Genomic DNA, 16145 nt, shown 5'->3' with positions numbered 1-16145 from the left:
CTTGGGATGGGGGTGGGGGGAGTCAAAGACTGCCAACATACAAGGGTTTGTTTTCACAGATAAAACCACACATCTAATTGGCAATATAGGACAAATGTGGCCTGATCAGTTGTGACTGGACCACCTGCTCATGAACTGCTAAGTAGGACTCAAAGACCACATGGTTACAGTGAGGTTTCTATTCATAAATATCTATCCAGATGGAAATGCAATGGATCCACCCTGAACCAACTGTATAATATATTGGCCTTGAGGGACCAGGAAGGCAGAGTCAGGAAATAATTTGAGGAATTGGTAAAACAAAATGACAAATAACTTTTACATTGATACAATGTAAAGGGAATACACAAGAGAATCACTGATAAACTGCCACCTCAGTAGCCAAAATAATCCACTACTGATTTCATTTCCCAATGATTTCTGATAAGCCCATTGTTTTTCACTGCTTCATCATTATAAATTTACTTGTAATGAACTGTGCATATTTCATGTGTACAATTTGATGAATTTTGATATATGTATATAAGTACATGCTTTTTTAAAGTTCTTATTAATTTACACATAACTATTTGTTCACAAGCTTGTCTCCCAGACTAGGTTTTATGTTTCTTCAGTGTAAAAATCCTATCTCAATCCATATGACTGCATCACCCAGTATATAGTAAATTTTTAGGAAATGTTCACTGACTGAATTAGTATATGAATGACTGAATACATGCAGAAACGAATAGATTCCTCTCATACTCACAGGCACTGTCACAAACCTGCACTCAAACACTCCTAAGGTAATAATCCTTTTAAAAGCATAGTATGAAATTTGGAAGACAGAGGTGATGCAGGCCCAGCTTCATGTTATCTTTGGGGTGAGGGGATCCTGTGACCACGAAGAGGGAGTAACACTAGGTGTGACCACCTGGAACACCGGTATAAGAGAGAGGCGTCAGTGGTAGTTGTTCCTCTTCCAGTAGAAATAGGAACAGACCCTCAATACGCATCCTGTTCTCTTTTTCATTCTTACGCGCGAGAGCACACATGCAATGTGGCAGCAGCCTGAATACTAGGTGCTGGAGCAGGAAGTGTCGCACACCTAACACTAGCACTCCTGTGCTTGGACTCTTCCCACCTCCCAGATAATGCCTAGTACGGTTCAAGAAGCTCTGTCTTGTGTCCTAGGTATTTTCCTGTGAGTTCAGTGGGAATCACCCAGAGAGTGTGGAAAATGTGAAACAGGAAGAGAACACCTATGTAGCAGGGATGGAAGGTAAGAACACAGGAAGATTCTCATAGTTGAAAGGGGTAGCGAGTTTGAGAGACAATGGATCTTTTGATTTCTTGTGCCTTTTAGCATACAAACTGACCACCTCAGTAAGTGCCCAGTAGCAAGATTTCTAATAGTGAGAATTCATGAGAAGAGAGATAAAGAAAAATCTCTTTTCTCAAATAGACTGTGGATTGTAAAAATAAAGACACAGCCCTTCTCCCAGGATAAACTCTGGTTCTGCAGAGACTTGATGCCTTCAGCATCTTCCTCCTTCTTACCTGGAGACCAAGGATGAGTTTGTTCTAGAGACGGGGTGCTGTAAGTAAGCGGACCTGCCAGTGAGGCCAGCAGAGTGAGATCCAGAGATCCAAGCTGCACATCCAGAGTTTGGTTTTGGATGACAGTGATTCTCAGTCCTCTTTCCTAACAGCTGGGTATGAAATGGACTTTTCCATGGATTCTGTTTCAATCTCTGACTGTTTTCTTGGGTGAATTTTACACTACTTTTTAAGCACCAGCACTGAATTGAGTCTTTCTCTGAAAGGATCATAAAAGATGAGGTCCTGAGAGATGATAACAGCAGGAGATCCCCAGGGTATCTATCGCTGAGCACAGCTCCCTTTATTATCTCTACACAATGAGATACCATGGGATCTTTTGTAGATTTTTCTTTTTTCTGTTTATAATCATAGATTGAGTTCTGTGAATATCCTCTAATTCCCAGACTTTTTCTAATCAAAGAAAAAATTCTATAGGCTTTGAATATGAGAAAGAATCAAGTTTCTCTTCTTGGGAGCAGAAGCAATATGTAAAATATATGCCGACAGGCATTTGTCCACCCTTTAATTTAAATCCTTAGAAAAGTGGAAATATGCATCCTTTCTCATATTTCTTGCTTTAACTGCTTTTAAAATTATTGTTAATTTGAGGATATTATGGCTACCTTTTACAAAACCTTAACTCGTCTTAGAAAATAACAGGTTTGAGATACTTTATGTAAAAATCAAATGTTTGAACTATATGCTAAAGACAGATCCATACTTTTCTAAAACATACTAGATTTAAACAACTTAATGCTTTATTTACTCATTGATATTTAGTTCTTTTTAATAAAAGAAAAATGCTGCAGTCATTTATTATCTTTGCTACTAAATTTTCCCATCTATTTTTCTTTCCTTTTTATTCTGGCAGTAGGAAAATTATTTATTTATTGCTCAGATGTAATTTTTAAAATTTATCAGTCAAGTCATATTTCTTATTGTAATTTTTCTGTTGAATCCAAACTGCATTCTTTATATTATAGATATGTGGTTAAATTTTTCTTATCTTTCTTCCTTGATAATTTTTACCTCTTTTTTCAATCAAATCATTATGTATTCTGGTTTATGAAATCTCCTTGTGATTTCATATGTCCTTACAACTATCCAGAGAAACAGGACTGATTCACTCTGTCAAATTATCTCCACTACATCTTTGTTGCTTTTTCTTTATTCAAATCTGTTTGTCATGTTATATTTTCAATTTGTGAGTATATTGTAAAGAAAATTTTATCTTTCCTTTTTAAGTTCATTTTTTAATTGAGGAATAATTGATTCATAATATTGTGTTAGTTTCAAGTGTACAGCAGAGTGATTTTTTTTTTTTTTGGCAGAATATATTCCTTTATAAGCTATTATAAGATATTTGGTATACTTCTCTGTGCTATACAGGAAATCCTTGTTGCTTACCGATTTTATGTGTAGTAGCTTATATCTGTTGATCCCATATTCCTAATTTGTCCTCCGTACCCCATTTTCCTGTTTGGTAACTGTAATTTGTTTTCTATGTCTGTGAGTCTGTTTCTGTTTTCCACAAAGATTTATCGAGATTATTTTTTAGATTTCTCATATAACTGATGTCATATAGTATTTATCTTTCTCTGTCTGAAATGTTAATCAGCCATAAAAATACTGCCATTTGCATCAACATGGATGGAACTAGAAAATATAATGCTTAGTAAAGTAAGTTAGACATATATATATATAATACAATTTGAAAATATTTCACCCATTGTGTTGTAGGTTTCCCTTTTATTTTTCTGATGGTTTCCTTTGCTGTGGAGAGGATTTTTAGTTTGATGTAGCCCTACTTGTTTCTTTTGCTTTTGTTGTCTATGTCTTTGGTCTGAGATCCGAAAGATAATTGCAAAGACCAGTGTTAAGGAATTTTGCCCTATTTTCTTCTAGGAATGGGAACATATTTAATCAATTTCAACTTTATAATTGTTGGAGTAGAAAGTTAGCTATTGGAATATCTTATCCTTAGGGCAAATGGGTGAAGAAAAGTCTTATGATGGCAATTAGAGAAAAAATCAAAGTCCAGGGACTTTTGATCAGGATTTATTTCTCACACAAGTTATTTATATTTCATCTGGGAGTAAAAACTCTTGTTGTGTAAATCGTGGGGTACACACATACACACACTCATGGGCACACATATCTGATTGTGTACTTACTGATTGATTTATTTCTTCTTTTGATATGTTTCTCCTGTTTGCTATTTTTTTTATAATATATCAAAAGCATATTTTGATATGTTTCTCCTGTTCTGGAGAAGGGAATGGTTAGCCACTCCAGTATTCTGGCCTGGAGAATTCACAGTCCATGGGGTCGCAAAGAGTTAGACACGATTGAGCGACTTTCATTTTCTTTCTTCCCTGTTAGCTATGTGCTGTGTGCTGTGCTTAGTCACTCAGTCGTGTCCGACTCTTTGTGACCCCATGGAGTACAGCCAGCCAGGTTCCTCTGTCCATGGGGATTCACCAGGCAAGAATACTGACTGGAGTGGATTGCCATGCCCTCGTCCAGGTGATCCTCCCACCCCAGGGATCGAACCTAGGTCTCCCTCATTGCATGCGGATTCTTTACCATCTGAGCCAACAGGGAAGCCAAAGAATACTGGAGTGGGTAGCCTATTTCTTCTCCAGGGGAACTTCCCAACCCAAGAATTGAAGCGGGTTCTCCTGCAATGCAGGCAGATTCTTTACCAGCTCAGTATCAGGGAAGCACTCTGTTAGCTATAGATCTTCAAAAATATGTCACAATTCTATAGCGATGTGTATGGACTTTTTTTAATTCACAGTTATTTCATTGATGCTACTTTGTTTTTACTTTTGTACAATCAACAATAATACATTTTTACAATGATGTCAAAGGGTAATTGAACAATACAGATCGCTGATGATTTCTCTGTTAAAGGCAGCTGAAAATTAGAGTAATATTCACTCAGTTAGCACTGAATAAAGATAATCTGTCCAGCAGAAACAAAGGAGAGATCATTTCTAATTAGAACACTTCATAGTTGTATAAATATGGAAAACCATCAACTCTTTCTGAGAAGCAGTCATTTTATCTGTGAAATGGGGATTGTATTTGTCCTGCTTTAATCTTTATAATTCTAAAGGCTTAAAGTAACTAATATTTATATATCCAATAATAACTTTTAAAAAACAGACTGTACAGAAGCTGCAATGAGGGATAGAGAAATACACATATAAAGGAGGAGATTTTGATAAACCTTTCCCAGTTCAAGACAGAGCAAATGGACAAAAAATAGCAAAAATAAAAAAGCTAAAGATACAATCAATTAAAAAGCACAAATACATATCAAACTGCAAGCTATCATAATAAAAAGTATATCTCTTTCCAGTGTACATAGAACATTCACAAATATTGTTACAAACATAATCTCAATAAATTTCAAAAAAATAGTTATTATGCAAGCAGCATGTATATATCATTAGCTGTAGGGAATGGGACTGAAGAGTTTGGAGAGGGCAAAAACACCAGCTAGACTTCTCGGGAGAGGTATTACTTCATAGGTTGATTTTTTAATCAGGTAAATATTTTATGTAATTTAAAATAAAATAAAAAATTTAAAATAAATTCATAAAAATTGAAAGAAAAATGTAATAAACAAACCTAGCTACGTATCCAGATTGTGATGTGTGTGTGGTGAGATAAAACAGCTAAGGGCTGTGTTGTTGCCATCAGGACCTGGAACATTTGATAAGAGGCAGAAAGATGAGACTAGGGAAGAGAAGCAAAGGCGTCAGTGGTGTTGCTAATGCTAGATGGTGAATACGTAAGAATGTTATATGTACATATATAGAACTAGTTTATTTATATATATACATGCTGTGCTGTGTTTAGTTGCTTAATCATGTCTGACTCTGTGACCCATGGACTTTAGCCTATCAGACTCCTCTGTCCATGGGGATTCTCCAGGCAAGAACAGTGGAGTGGGTTGCCATGCTCCTCCATGGAACCCAGTCTCCCGCAATGCAGGCAGATTCTTTTCTTTACTGTCTGAGCCACCAGAGAAATCCAAGAATACTGGAGTGGGTAACCTATCCCTGCTCCAGGGGATCTTCCCAACCCAGGAATTGAACCAGGGACTCCTGCCTTACAGGAGGATTCTTTACCAGTTGAGTTACCAGGAAAGCCCTTATACATATGTACATATGTATATATCACTTGTGGATACATTATGCATTAAAATAAGGGTATATTATCTAGCTCCTGGTATTATGAAGACCAGTTAGTAATCTGCTATAGTAAAAGTCCAGGGCAGAGATAATGGTAATTGGGACCAGAGTGGAATATTTGAGTGTTGAAAACTGGGATGTTTTTAGGGAAAGAAAAATACCACAGAACTTGCTGATAGATTGTATCTTTGCTAAATCTTGTCCAAAGGAAATATTAGTTCTTTTTTTTTTTTTTTCATGGAAAGGTATCTTTTTAAAATTTGTTTCCTTATGTAATTAGCTTCAAGCATTACAGAGTAGCTAAAAGTTTCCAGGCAAGGTATGTGGAGCAGAGGAGTTCATTTTAAATTCATAATTTAATTTTAAATTTCAGAAATCTTCAAAGGGTCTGAGGCAGAAAGGAGGTCATAAAGGAAAAACAAGGTCACTGGGAAACGTGTAAGTGGTGATGATGCTTCCATTGGTAAGACTGCTTCCATTTCAGATGTTGATTTTGACCATTAATTCCTATTCAGGAGTACCAATCAGGGCTGAGGCTTTAAAGGAGTATGTTCCCAGCAGGGAGCTCTTGAATTATGATGCTCATTACCAAGTGTGCTGGCTGCTTTCACATATGACCTTTAAGGCATCAATAATTTATAATGTGATTTATTTGTAAATAAGGTGAAAAGAAAGTACTTGGCTGTCCTGATACAACATGAGTAGCTTGAGGAGTTGATGCAGAAACCAAGGCATAGGTAACTGATAAGAATTTCTTTTCCCAGTGTCTAGGACTGATATAAACCTGGGAAGGTCTGCCCACAGTAAAGTGTCTAATATTATATGACTACAAATGCTTACTAATAAGAAGGTAAGAACTGAGAAATTCTGTCAATAGCAACAAGTAAAATTCAACATTTGTATCTTCATTTTATCTTCATTTTCCTCTCTACTTTTTATTTCTGCTTTAAATTGAGCTGTCCAAAAAATCTGGCTAACTTTCTCTGTGATTGGGTGTAGGATTGTCATAGGGTAAGAAAAGAAAATACTGAAGTAAAATGTAAGGTCACTCTGTCAGAACAGAAAAAGAATTTCAAACATATCCTGGAATATTGATCAGAGAAATGAATGCTTCTTAACTATCAAAATACAGAGCTGATGGAGACAAAATTGTGTCTCTAAGACCAAATGAGGACTAATGTGGCAGATTTTCAGGATTTTCATAATGTAGAGTGAAGTGAAGTCGCTCAGTCGTGTCCAACTCTTTGCGACCCCATGGACTGTAGCCTACCAGGCTCCTCTGTCCATGGGATTTTCCAGGCAAGAGTTCATAATGTAGAAGAACCACATAAAACCAAGACCGGATATGAAGCTCCATCTAGGAGTTGTAGGGCTTCAATATGACACTGGCAGCCACCATCCTGGATAAAAGAAAACCTCCCCAATACTCTCCTGAAGGCCCCCATTACCTCCTTGTTTCTCAGACTATAGATGAGAGGGTTCAGTGCTGGAGTAATGACGGTGTAAAATACAGAGAGGATGTTGTCCTGTCGGGGACTGTGGTAGGAGCCGGGCTGGACATGCATAAACATGGCAGCTCCGTAGTACATTCCCACCACAGTCAGATGAGAAGAACATGTGAAGAGGGCTTTCTGCCTTCCTTCTCCTGAGGACATGTGGAGGACAGCAACTAGGACAAATGTATAGGAGGCAAGTATAGCAGCAAGGGAAGGCATGAGAAAGACGGAACCTGACACATACACCATGAACTCGTATCTGGAGGTTTCTGCACAGGCCAATTTCAGCAAGGGTGGGATCTCACAGAGGAGGTGCCTGATTTCCCGGGTCATGCAGAAAGGAAAATGCATGGTATATGAAGTGTGTATCACAGAATTCAGGAATGCCAGGGTCCAAGATGTGGCCATCATGAGCCAGCAGATCCTGGGCCTCATGAGCACCATGTAGTTCAGAGGATGACAAATGGCTACGTACCTGTCATAGGCCATGAAGGCCAATAAGAGGCCCTCTGCACCACCAAGGGTCAGTACTAGGAACATCTGAAGGGCACAGCCCTCAAAGGAGATGGCATTCTCTCCACGCAGATAATCCACAAGTGTTTTAGGAATAACTACAGATGTAAGCATCAAATCCATGAGAGAAAGCTGGCTGAGCAGGAGGTACATGGGCACATGGAGCCAGGCATCCATTGTGATGATCAGGAGCAGCAGGCCATTGCTGGTTAGGGCCAGAGTGTACAGGACTGAGATTGTAGTGTAGAGCAGTCCAGGAGACCCACTGTCAGTCAGAATCCCCACCAAGATGAAACCACTTTCCAAGGTGGAGTTATAGAGCTCCATTCTGTGGTTTTTTTCGTTATCTGAAATTATGAAAAATCAGGTAAGGTAGTTCTGATGTGGTCACTGGGGACTCCTTGCCTTTACAATGTTACAGCCCTTGACCAAAAGAAATTAGTTGCTCAGTTTATCATACCATGTATTAGTCTTTCATTCATAAATTAAATCACCAAGTATGTACTGATAACATGTTGTTAAAATAGCACTTTTCTTTCCCATTTCTGATGTTTCCTTCAATGTTAGGCAAGTTCCATTTGGGCAGTAATTCTGCATTTGCTCTGCTTCACCATCCCACTTCCTTCTCTTGAGAAACAGGAGCAACCTAACCAATGGGAAACATTAAAGGGAAAATTTAGGCATATAGACGTATGGAGTGCACTAAATAGCTTCAGGCACGTCCAATTCTTTGCGACCCTATGGACTGTAGCCCACCAGGCTCCTCTGTCCAAGGGGTTCTCTAAGCAAGAATACTGGAGTGGGTTGCTGTGCCCTCCTCCAGGGGATCTTCCCGACCCAGTGATCGAACCCATGTCTCTTTACATCTCCTGCATTGGCAGGTAGGTTCTCTACCACTAGCACCACCTCGGAAGCCCAGACATATGGTATCCAGCTTCTTTTTCCTTCCCTTCTTTTCAGGAGATGCAGCATCTTTGAGAAGGCCCAACATATATTTCCCTCTTTCCCACCCAGGTTGTGAAGCAGTTGAGACAGGAGATATTTGTGTAGCCAAAACATCACCCTATTTTTCATAAAACAGAAATTACGGGATGTAATTTCTGTGTCAGTGGATAATGGACTTCCTAAACCTCAAAATGAACATAATTACCTTTTCAGTCACAAGCAGTGCAGGACCAGGTCAGTACTTCCCACCTAAGAATGACTGGTGGAACAGGAGAACAAGAGATACAAGTACTGGTCATTGAATCTTCTAAGAAAAAGAGAGAATTTTATTCCGGTTCATTCTCCAATTAGATTAACTTCCTCCCTGAAACTTGAGAAGAAAGGAGAGAGTAGAGGCTAAGGATTAACATTCAGTTCAGTTCAGTTCCGTCACTCAGTCGTGTCCGACTCTTCGCGACCCCATGAATCGAAGGCCTCACTGTCCATCACCAACTCCCTGAGTCTACCCAAACCCATGTTACCTTGATGTAAAAGAAAATTTTGGAAGAGAGAAAGAACCATTCCCTCTCGTGTCTATTATGTGCCAGGCACTGTGCTAGCTCCCATTCATACAGGGAAGTACATAGTATATAAAATACCTGACCACATTCAGTTACACTCATAAGGAGCATTGAAAGGTAGGTGGAAAATTCCCTGGCTGTCCAGTGGTTGGGACTCCCCGCTCTCACTGCCCAGAGCCTGGGTTCAGTCTTTGGTCAGGGAACTAAGTCCCCACAAGTTTCGTGGCATAGCCAATAAATAAATAAAATAGATGTAACTATAAATAGTGAAAAGCATCCTAAAGGAAAAAAAAATGGACAGTGGTTCTCATGTAGATTGGTAGTTAAAGAAAGCCTTCTGAGTCTGTGAATTTTAAGCTCAGTTTTGAAAGACAAATGTAAATTACCCAATTGAGGAGGGATGAAGAGCTACCTGAGCAATATAAAATATGCAGAATATTTGAAACAGGAAAGAGCTTGTAATTTCTAAGAAGCTGAAGGACAACTGGTGAGGACGGTACTGAACGAGAGACGCTTGGAGAGAGAAACAGGTTCCAAGTCCTGTTTGGCCTTTCAGGGAATATGGACTACTGTTGTTTGTTTGTTAACTGAGTCATGTCTGTCTCTTTTGTGACCCCATGGGCTGTAGCCTGCCAGGCTCCTCTGTCCATGGGGTTTCCTAGGCAAGAATACTGAGGTGGGTTGCCATTTCCTTCTCCAGGGGATCTTTCTGACCCAGGGATCGAACCCACCTCTCCTGCATTGCAGGCCGATTCTTTACCACTGAGTCTCCATGGAATCCCATATAGACTCTAATTGAGAGCTGTTTTTTTTTTTTTTTTTTTAACATTTTATTTTGTATTGGGGTATAGCCAATTAACAAAGTTATAATAATTTCAGGTAAACAATGAAGGGATTCAGCCATACATAAACATGTTTACATGCCTGTCCCAAACTTCCAAACTATCCTTTCCCCCCTCCCTTCCCCTGGCAACCATAAGCTCATTCTCTAAGTCCCTGAGTCTGTTTCTGTTTTGTAAGTTCATTTGTATCATTTCTTTTTAGATTCCACATATAAGGGGTGTCTTTAATCTGTATACACAAGAGTGATTCATACTTTAAAAAAAATAACCCTGATAGTCCCATGGAGGAGTACAAGTAGAAGTTGGGCAAGAACAGACCCAGGGAGATATGTGCAGAGGTGACTGTGGTCATCCAGGTAAGATGGACCAGGGAAATGGCACAGATATGATAGAGTCAAGATTCATGTTGGAAGTAGCATCAACAATTGGTAACTGATATGATTCTTGAGATGGAATTCAGTCCTAAGGAGCTAGTTTAGTAGGTGATAAATAGAAGAATTGAGTATGTTTAAGGGACTAGAAACTTTCATAATAATGGAGAATCTATTTTTCTCAGAGTGAGTAAGTGAATAGAATGGATAGGACTTTATGTGAAAGCTTGGAATTCAAGGACTGTTTTCTCTTGCAAAGTGCATAGTTTGCTGATTCTTCATCATGGTGTCCTTCTTACTACCACCAATTTAGCACTCACCCTCTTTTTGTTGATATTTTGTGATAATGATTTATACCTAATACTTTGACTTGTCTAAGACATTGTGAATAAAACACAAGGCAAGGTCAAACTCCCTGGCTTGAGTTATATCTTTCCTACTGATCACATGATCTTATTTTAACATGTAGCTGTCACATTTTTCTCACGTGTAAAGTAGGAGTGATCTTAGCTCTTTGTAACTGTTTCAGTGGTCTCATGATTTTTTAATTTTCATAACTATTTTACATGTCATATTTTAACTTATATTTTTATGGTTATAGTCACAGAGTTCATCTCAGTTCAGTTGCTCAGTCGTGTCTGACTCTTTGCAACCCCATAGACTGCAGCACACCAGGCCTCCCTGTCTATCACCAACTCCCAGAGTTTACCCAAACTCATGTCCATTGAGTCGGTGATGCCATCCAACCATCTCATCTTCTGTCATCCCCTTTTCCTCCTGCCTTCAATCTTTCCCAGCATCAGGGTCTTTTCAAATGAGTCAGCTCTTTGCATCAGGTGGCCAAAGTATTGGAGTTTCAGCTTCAACATCAGTTCTTCCAATGAACACCCAGGACTGATCTCCTTTAGGATGGACTGGTTGGATCTCCTTGCAGTCCAAGGGACTCTCAAGAGTCTTCTCCAATACCCCAGTTCAAAAGCATCAATGCTTCGGCTCTCAACTTTATTTATAGTCCAGCTCTCACATCCATTCATGACCACTGGAAAAACCATAGCCTTGACCAGACGGACCTTTGTTGGCAAAGTAATGTCTCTGCTTTTTAATATGGTGTTTAGGTTTGTCATAACTTTCCTTCCAAGGAATAAGTGTCTTTTAATTTCATGGCTGTAGTCACCATCTGCATCATGCACCATCTGCAGTGATTTTGGAGCCCCCCAAAATAAAGTCAGCCCCCCAAAAAACAAAAAGACTGTTTCCCCATCTATTTGCCATGAAGTGATGGGACCAGATGCCATGATTTTAGTTTTCTGAATGTTGATAGATTCTCAATAAATATAAAGTATGAGCACTATATAGAAACCAGTTTACAGAGATTTTTGTTCAATTACTCTCTTTTTTTTATTGGTGGTAAAAACAACATGTGATCTACTCTTTTAAAGTTTTAAATGTTGTACAGCAGATCTCCTGAACTTTCCCATTTGGCATGACTGAGACTTTATACTCACTCAACAGCAGCTCTTCTTTTCCACATCCCAGCAGCCCCTGGAAGCCACTATTCTTTCTGCTACAATTTGACTACTTTAGATGACATAAGAGAAATCATGTAGTATTTAGACTTCTGTGGCTGACTTCACTTAACACAGTGTATACCAATTTCTTACATGTTGTAGCATAGGACCAGATTTCTTTCTCTTTATAGTTGAATAAAATTCCATTATATTTATATTACATTTTCTTTAGCCATTCATCTGTCAGTGGACGTTTAAGTTGTTCCTCCCTTTTGGCTATTAACATACTTTATCGATTGCCCTCCAAATCAGTTCATCATCTGGCCAGCTGACCTCCCCTGCCTCATTTCTGCCTGTGGTTCCTAGCCTCTGCACCCTCCTCTGTCCCTGTCTGGACCCCAAATCCCTCCATGTTGATTCAGTTGAAATTCTCCAGGAAATTGTGTTTCCTCTTGCCTCTAGGCTTTTGCACTTGCAGCTCCTCTTCCTAGAAAGTGCCATTTCTTTCCCCTTTCCCATTCCTTATGCTCTAATCCTTTTTCTCAGTTAAAATTTCCTGGTACTTCCTAACATCTCTGTTACTACCTCCCAGAAGTTTGCCTTGCTTCTCTCAGAGTAAGTAGCTTCCCAGACTATTGCAGTCAAATATTTTAATGCTAATCTTTAAGCATAAGGATTATGTCTTATTCGCAGTGTTTGCTCAGTATATGGCACAGCCCCTCAATTAGAGAATATCCTTGATGATTATTTGTTGAATAAATGAGACCAACATTAATGACATGTCCAAGACTTAGGGAACAAATAACATTTCCTAACCATTTACATTTCCTAACTAGGGTCCTACTCCCATTTCCTGATCATTCACTTACAGAAAGCTCATAATACCCCCCAAACAGAGATAAAATCCTTACCTCTGATAGATAGGAGATACTGCTGGTCAACTTCACTGTTGGTTGTGTATCTTGTTTGGAGAGTGAAGAAGTGCAACTAGAAATTGGTGAGTAAATAAAGTAGATTTTGTACCAGTGCATGAAGGGGACCAGCTGTGAGGAGGTATGTGGGATCAGTGGGTCAGGGTGTTCCCATCCACTTGGCTTTGCAGGGCCTCCCTGGAATGGGCCACCTGGCCTTTGAATGACCTCCACTTCAGAGAGAAGGGTCTCATAGGAACCTGAAACAGCCTGTCCCCTCTCTTATGAGAAGGGTTAAGACAGGCTGTGTCTCTGACCCAGTCACCTTGTGAAGGAATTTTCCTAGCCATTAAGCAATTGTCTAACTAAGGTAAATGCTTAACTTTTAAAAACAGTTTCACTCCTACTTGGCTCTGGAGGAAAAACTAAATAAAGGAAAACCACTGCAGATGATCCAGGAAGAGGACCCAAAGGAAGGCCTGCAAAGCCTGGCCTCACTTTCCCAGGGGTCACCGTGAGACAGGGCCTGTCCTTGGGGGTGGCTCTTCTGCCTCCCTATATGATGACAATGACTTTGTCCCTCTGCTCAGAAGCTTTGTTTAAAAGGAACTCTCTCCCCAGCTGAATTGATCCCTTCCTGGAAGTGCTGGGAGACAGGACTTTTAATAAGTCTCCTGGATGTGATACCTGACCTCTTACTTCTTCTTTCATCTCTCAATAAATGAGTTCTGCACCACAGTAGAAGAAACACGGAGGGGGGTGCTGCTATTTACAATCCCTGAGTTCACACCTAATGACCAGGCCTTGGGCTAGTACTGTGCATCTCTGCCAAATTCACAGGGATTTGAGAAGACCCAATGAGGTCTCAGGAGAGCTGTGAAAGCAGGACTCTATCTCAGTCTTTCCTCTGGAGGGAACTGTTGCACTGAGCACAAGTGAGTAAATCAGAGCAAATTAATTAAGGCTAAAGCACACAATGTATCCTGCTTTGTTTTCCCTCCATAGTTCTTTTTTTTTTTTTTCCTCATTCAATATGTAACCCTTACTTTGCATGCTTTGTTTTCCTCCCATTATTCTGTTTTTTTTCTCATTCAATTTGTATTAACTTCAACTATGCACTGAACACAACATTATATAGCAATAATATAGAAAAAAATAACCAACCATCCTTTCTTAGGGATGTTACCTTCTAGGTGGTAGAGAACAAGAAATAAAATATCGTAAGTGTTACATTGTATATTAGGAGTTTTCAAGTGCTTTGGAACTAAAAAAAGGTAAGAGGAACAGAGAATGTGGGAAGAAATTGTAAGGGTTAGAGCAGAGCTTACTGAGAAAATGTCCTTTGAGCAAAAATGTGAAGATCATTTTAGACAGAGAGAAGAGCCACTGAAAAGGTTCTGAGGTCAAGCTGAGGTAGGCAAACAAGGAGACCAAGGCAGCTGGACTGGAGTGAGCAAGCTGGGTTGGATGGAGTAGGAGATGAGGTCAGAGAGGAAGCGCAGTAAGCACATAGAACTACTGTGAAGGTTTCGACTTTTGTTCTAAGTGAATCAGGGAATGATTGGGGGTCTTTGAATAGGAAATTGAAATAATCTGAATTTTGCTTAAGAGGAATTGTCACTTTGTTAAAGACTTTGTTTTGTTACTCCGTTAAAGACTTTACAGGGACCAGAAAGGAAGCAAGCAGACTGGTTAGGAACCTGTTGCAATGACCCAGAAAGGAGCCAATGACTTGGGTCAGAGGGGTGGCAGTGGAAGAGTTGTTAAGTGATAATCCTGGATGTAGTCAGAGAAAGGATGTGTGTATCTTTAAATGTCAGTTTTGTGAGTTTGCTGCTGCTCAGTTAAGTAGGTGATTAGAACTTAGTGCTGGTGGCCTCTATTTTAGTCCATTAAATGTTTTCTCTGATGCTGAGATTCTTTATGAATTCATCAAAGGTTATTTAATTTCTACTTTGCGCCAGCTATGGTGCCAGGCTCAGTGACCCCACTGTGGAAAATATGTAGTTTCTGCCCTACTTCTATGGTTGTGGGGAAGATATTGAAAACTGTAGTCAAAGCTCACATCTTAATACAGAAGATCCTAGACAGTCTATCTTGTGAAGGAGGTGGATTTCTGTAGATTCCACAATAGCACACCACCAAGCTCTTCCTAGAAACACACACGTTACACACACACGTTAGTGGTCTGTATTAACATGATTTAGTCATCTTCTTCTTAAGGTAAAGTGGGATCTATAAGTCATCACTCCATATTTCCTTCTGCTCCCTGGGAAGGGTATTAGAGGGCAGGGAATTCATAATTATCTCCAAGAAGAGGAGAACATTTCTTGTTCAAAGAGTGAATGTTTGCTGAGTCAGAAGACCTACAGATCTTGCCTCAATGACTCTCAAGCGTGAGGAAAAGGGTAGAGATGTTATTCTCCTTATATGGCCCTAAAGAAACCTCTAGCTAACCTTTCTCAAAACCAAACCCACAGTCTCAGTCTGTTAGTAGCTGAATTATAATGCAAATTGAATTCCTAAATTTCCAGGATGTCTTCTGCTAAAGTGAGGGTATTGATTAGGGAAGAATGGGAACCTGACAATTGGACTAGGGGCAAATAGATTCCCATGACTCTGAAGACATTGTTCTGCTAATTTTTTGACCAATAATAAGCTGTTTCATGAGAGTTTGGCCCTTATTTGCCTTAGAAATGTGTAATAAATGCCCCTGAGGTTGTTACCATTAAGACACTGCAGATTCTCCTCAGGGGCCACTCTCACCTTCCCTCTTTGCTTCCAAACTTGTAAGTAAACTCAAGTTCCAGCAAACTCAAAGAGTGAGAGTTCTTATACATCAAAGGAGCAGTGTGATTTTTCTGACGTATACAGACAGAAATCTGGGAAATAAGTGTGGGGATGGAGCTCATGGGTATGGAATTATGGTGGGAGGAACATAAAGTTGGATCAGGCTAAACTTATTGATATGGACCAATAAGTAGAGACCTTGGATTCAGTGTTTCAGCTCAAGAGGTTAGAAAGGGCTCTACAGATCGTTTAGTTGGCTGGCTAAAACATGAGCCCAAGGGTAGGTCTCCTACAGTAATTAGAATTTAAAGTGTAAGATTTACATTTATATACTATAGAGTAAGTTGACCAAAAACTTTGGGAGATAAACTGTTGGAATGGGTTTATCAAATAAGACCTGCTCACTGACTCTGGCAGAATACA

General features: G+C 39.5%; 3 protein-coding genes across 3 annotated transcripts in view; 1 reads left to right on the top strand and 2 right to left on the bottom strand.

Annotated features, from left to right (window-relative positions):
• Nucleotides 1-16145, bottom strand: part of LOC122694965 (interferon-induced very large GTPase 1-like) — a 1416129-nt gene that overhangs the window by 919382 nt on the left and 480602 nt on the right. The gene's annotated exons all lie outside the window — the stretch shown is intronic.
• The window catches only part of LOC122695260 (zinc finger protein 215-like), a 462760-nt gene that overhangs the window by 326737 nt on the left and 119878 nt on the right, over nt 1-16145 (top strand). The window lies entirely within an intron of this gene.
• Nucleotides 7094-8122, bottom strand: LOC122681154 (olfactory receptor 2AG1-like). Its single transcript, XM_043882922.1, has one exon. It carries the CDS (start codon nt 8120-8122, stop codon nt 7094-7096), a length of 1029 nt encoding a protein of 342 aa, XP_043738857.1.

The sequence above is a fragment of the Cervus elaphus genome, chromosome 1, assembly GCF_910594005.1.
Source record: "Cervus elaphus chromosome 1, mCerEla1.1, whole genome shotgun sequence".
Lineage (NCBI taxonomy): Eukaryota > Metazoa > Chordata > Mammalia > Artiodactyla > Cervidae > Cervus > Cervus elaphus.
Note: the sequence above shows the minus strand (reverse complement) of the source record. Positions and strands in the feature narration are given on the sequence as shown.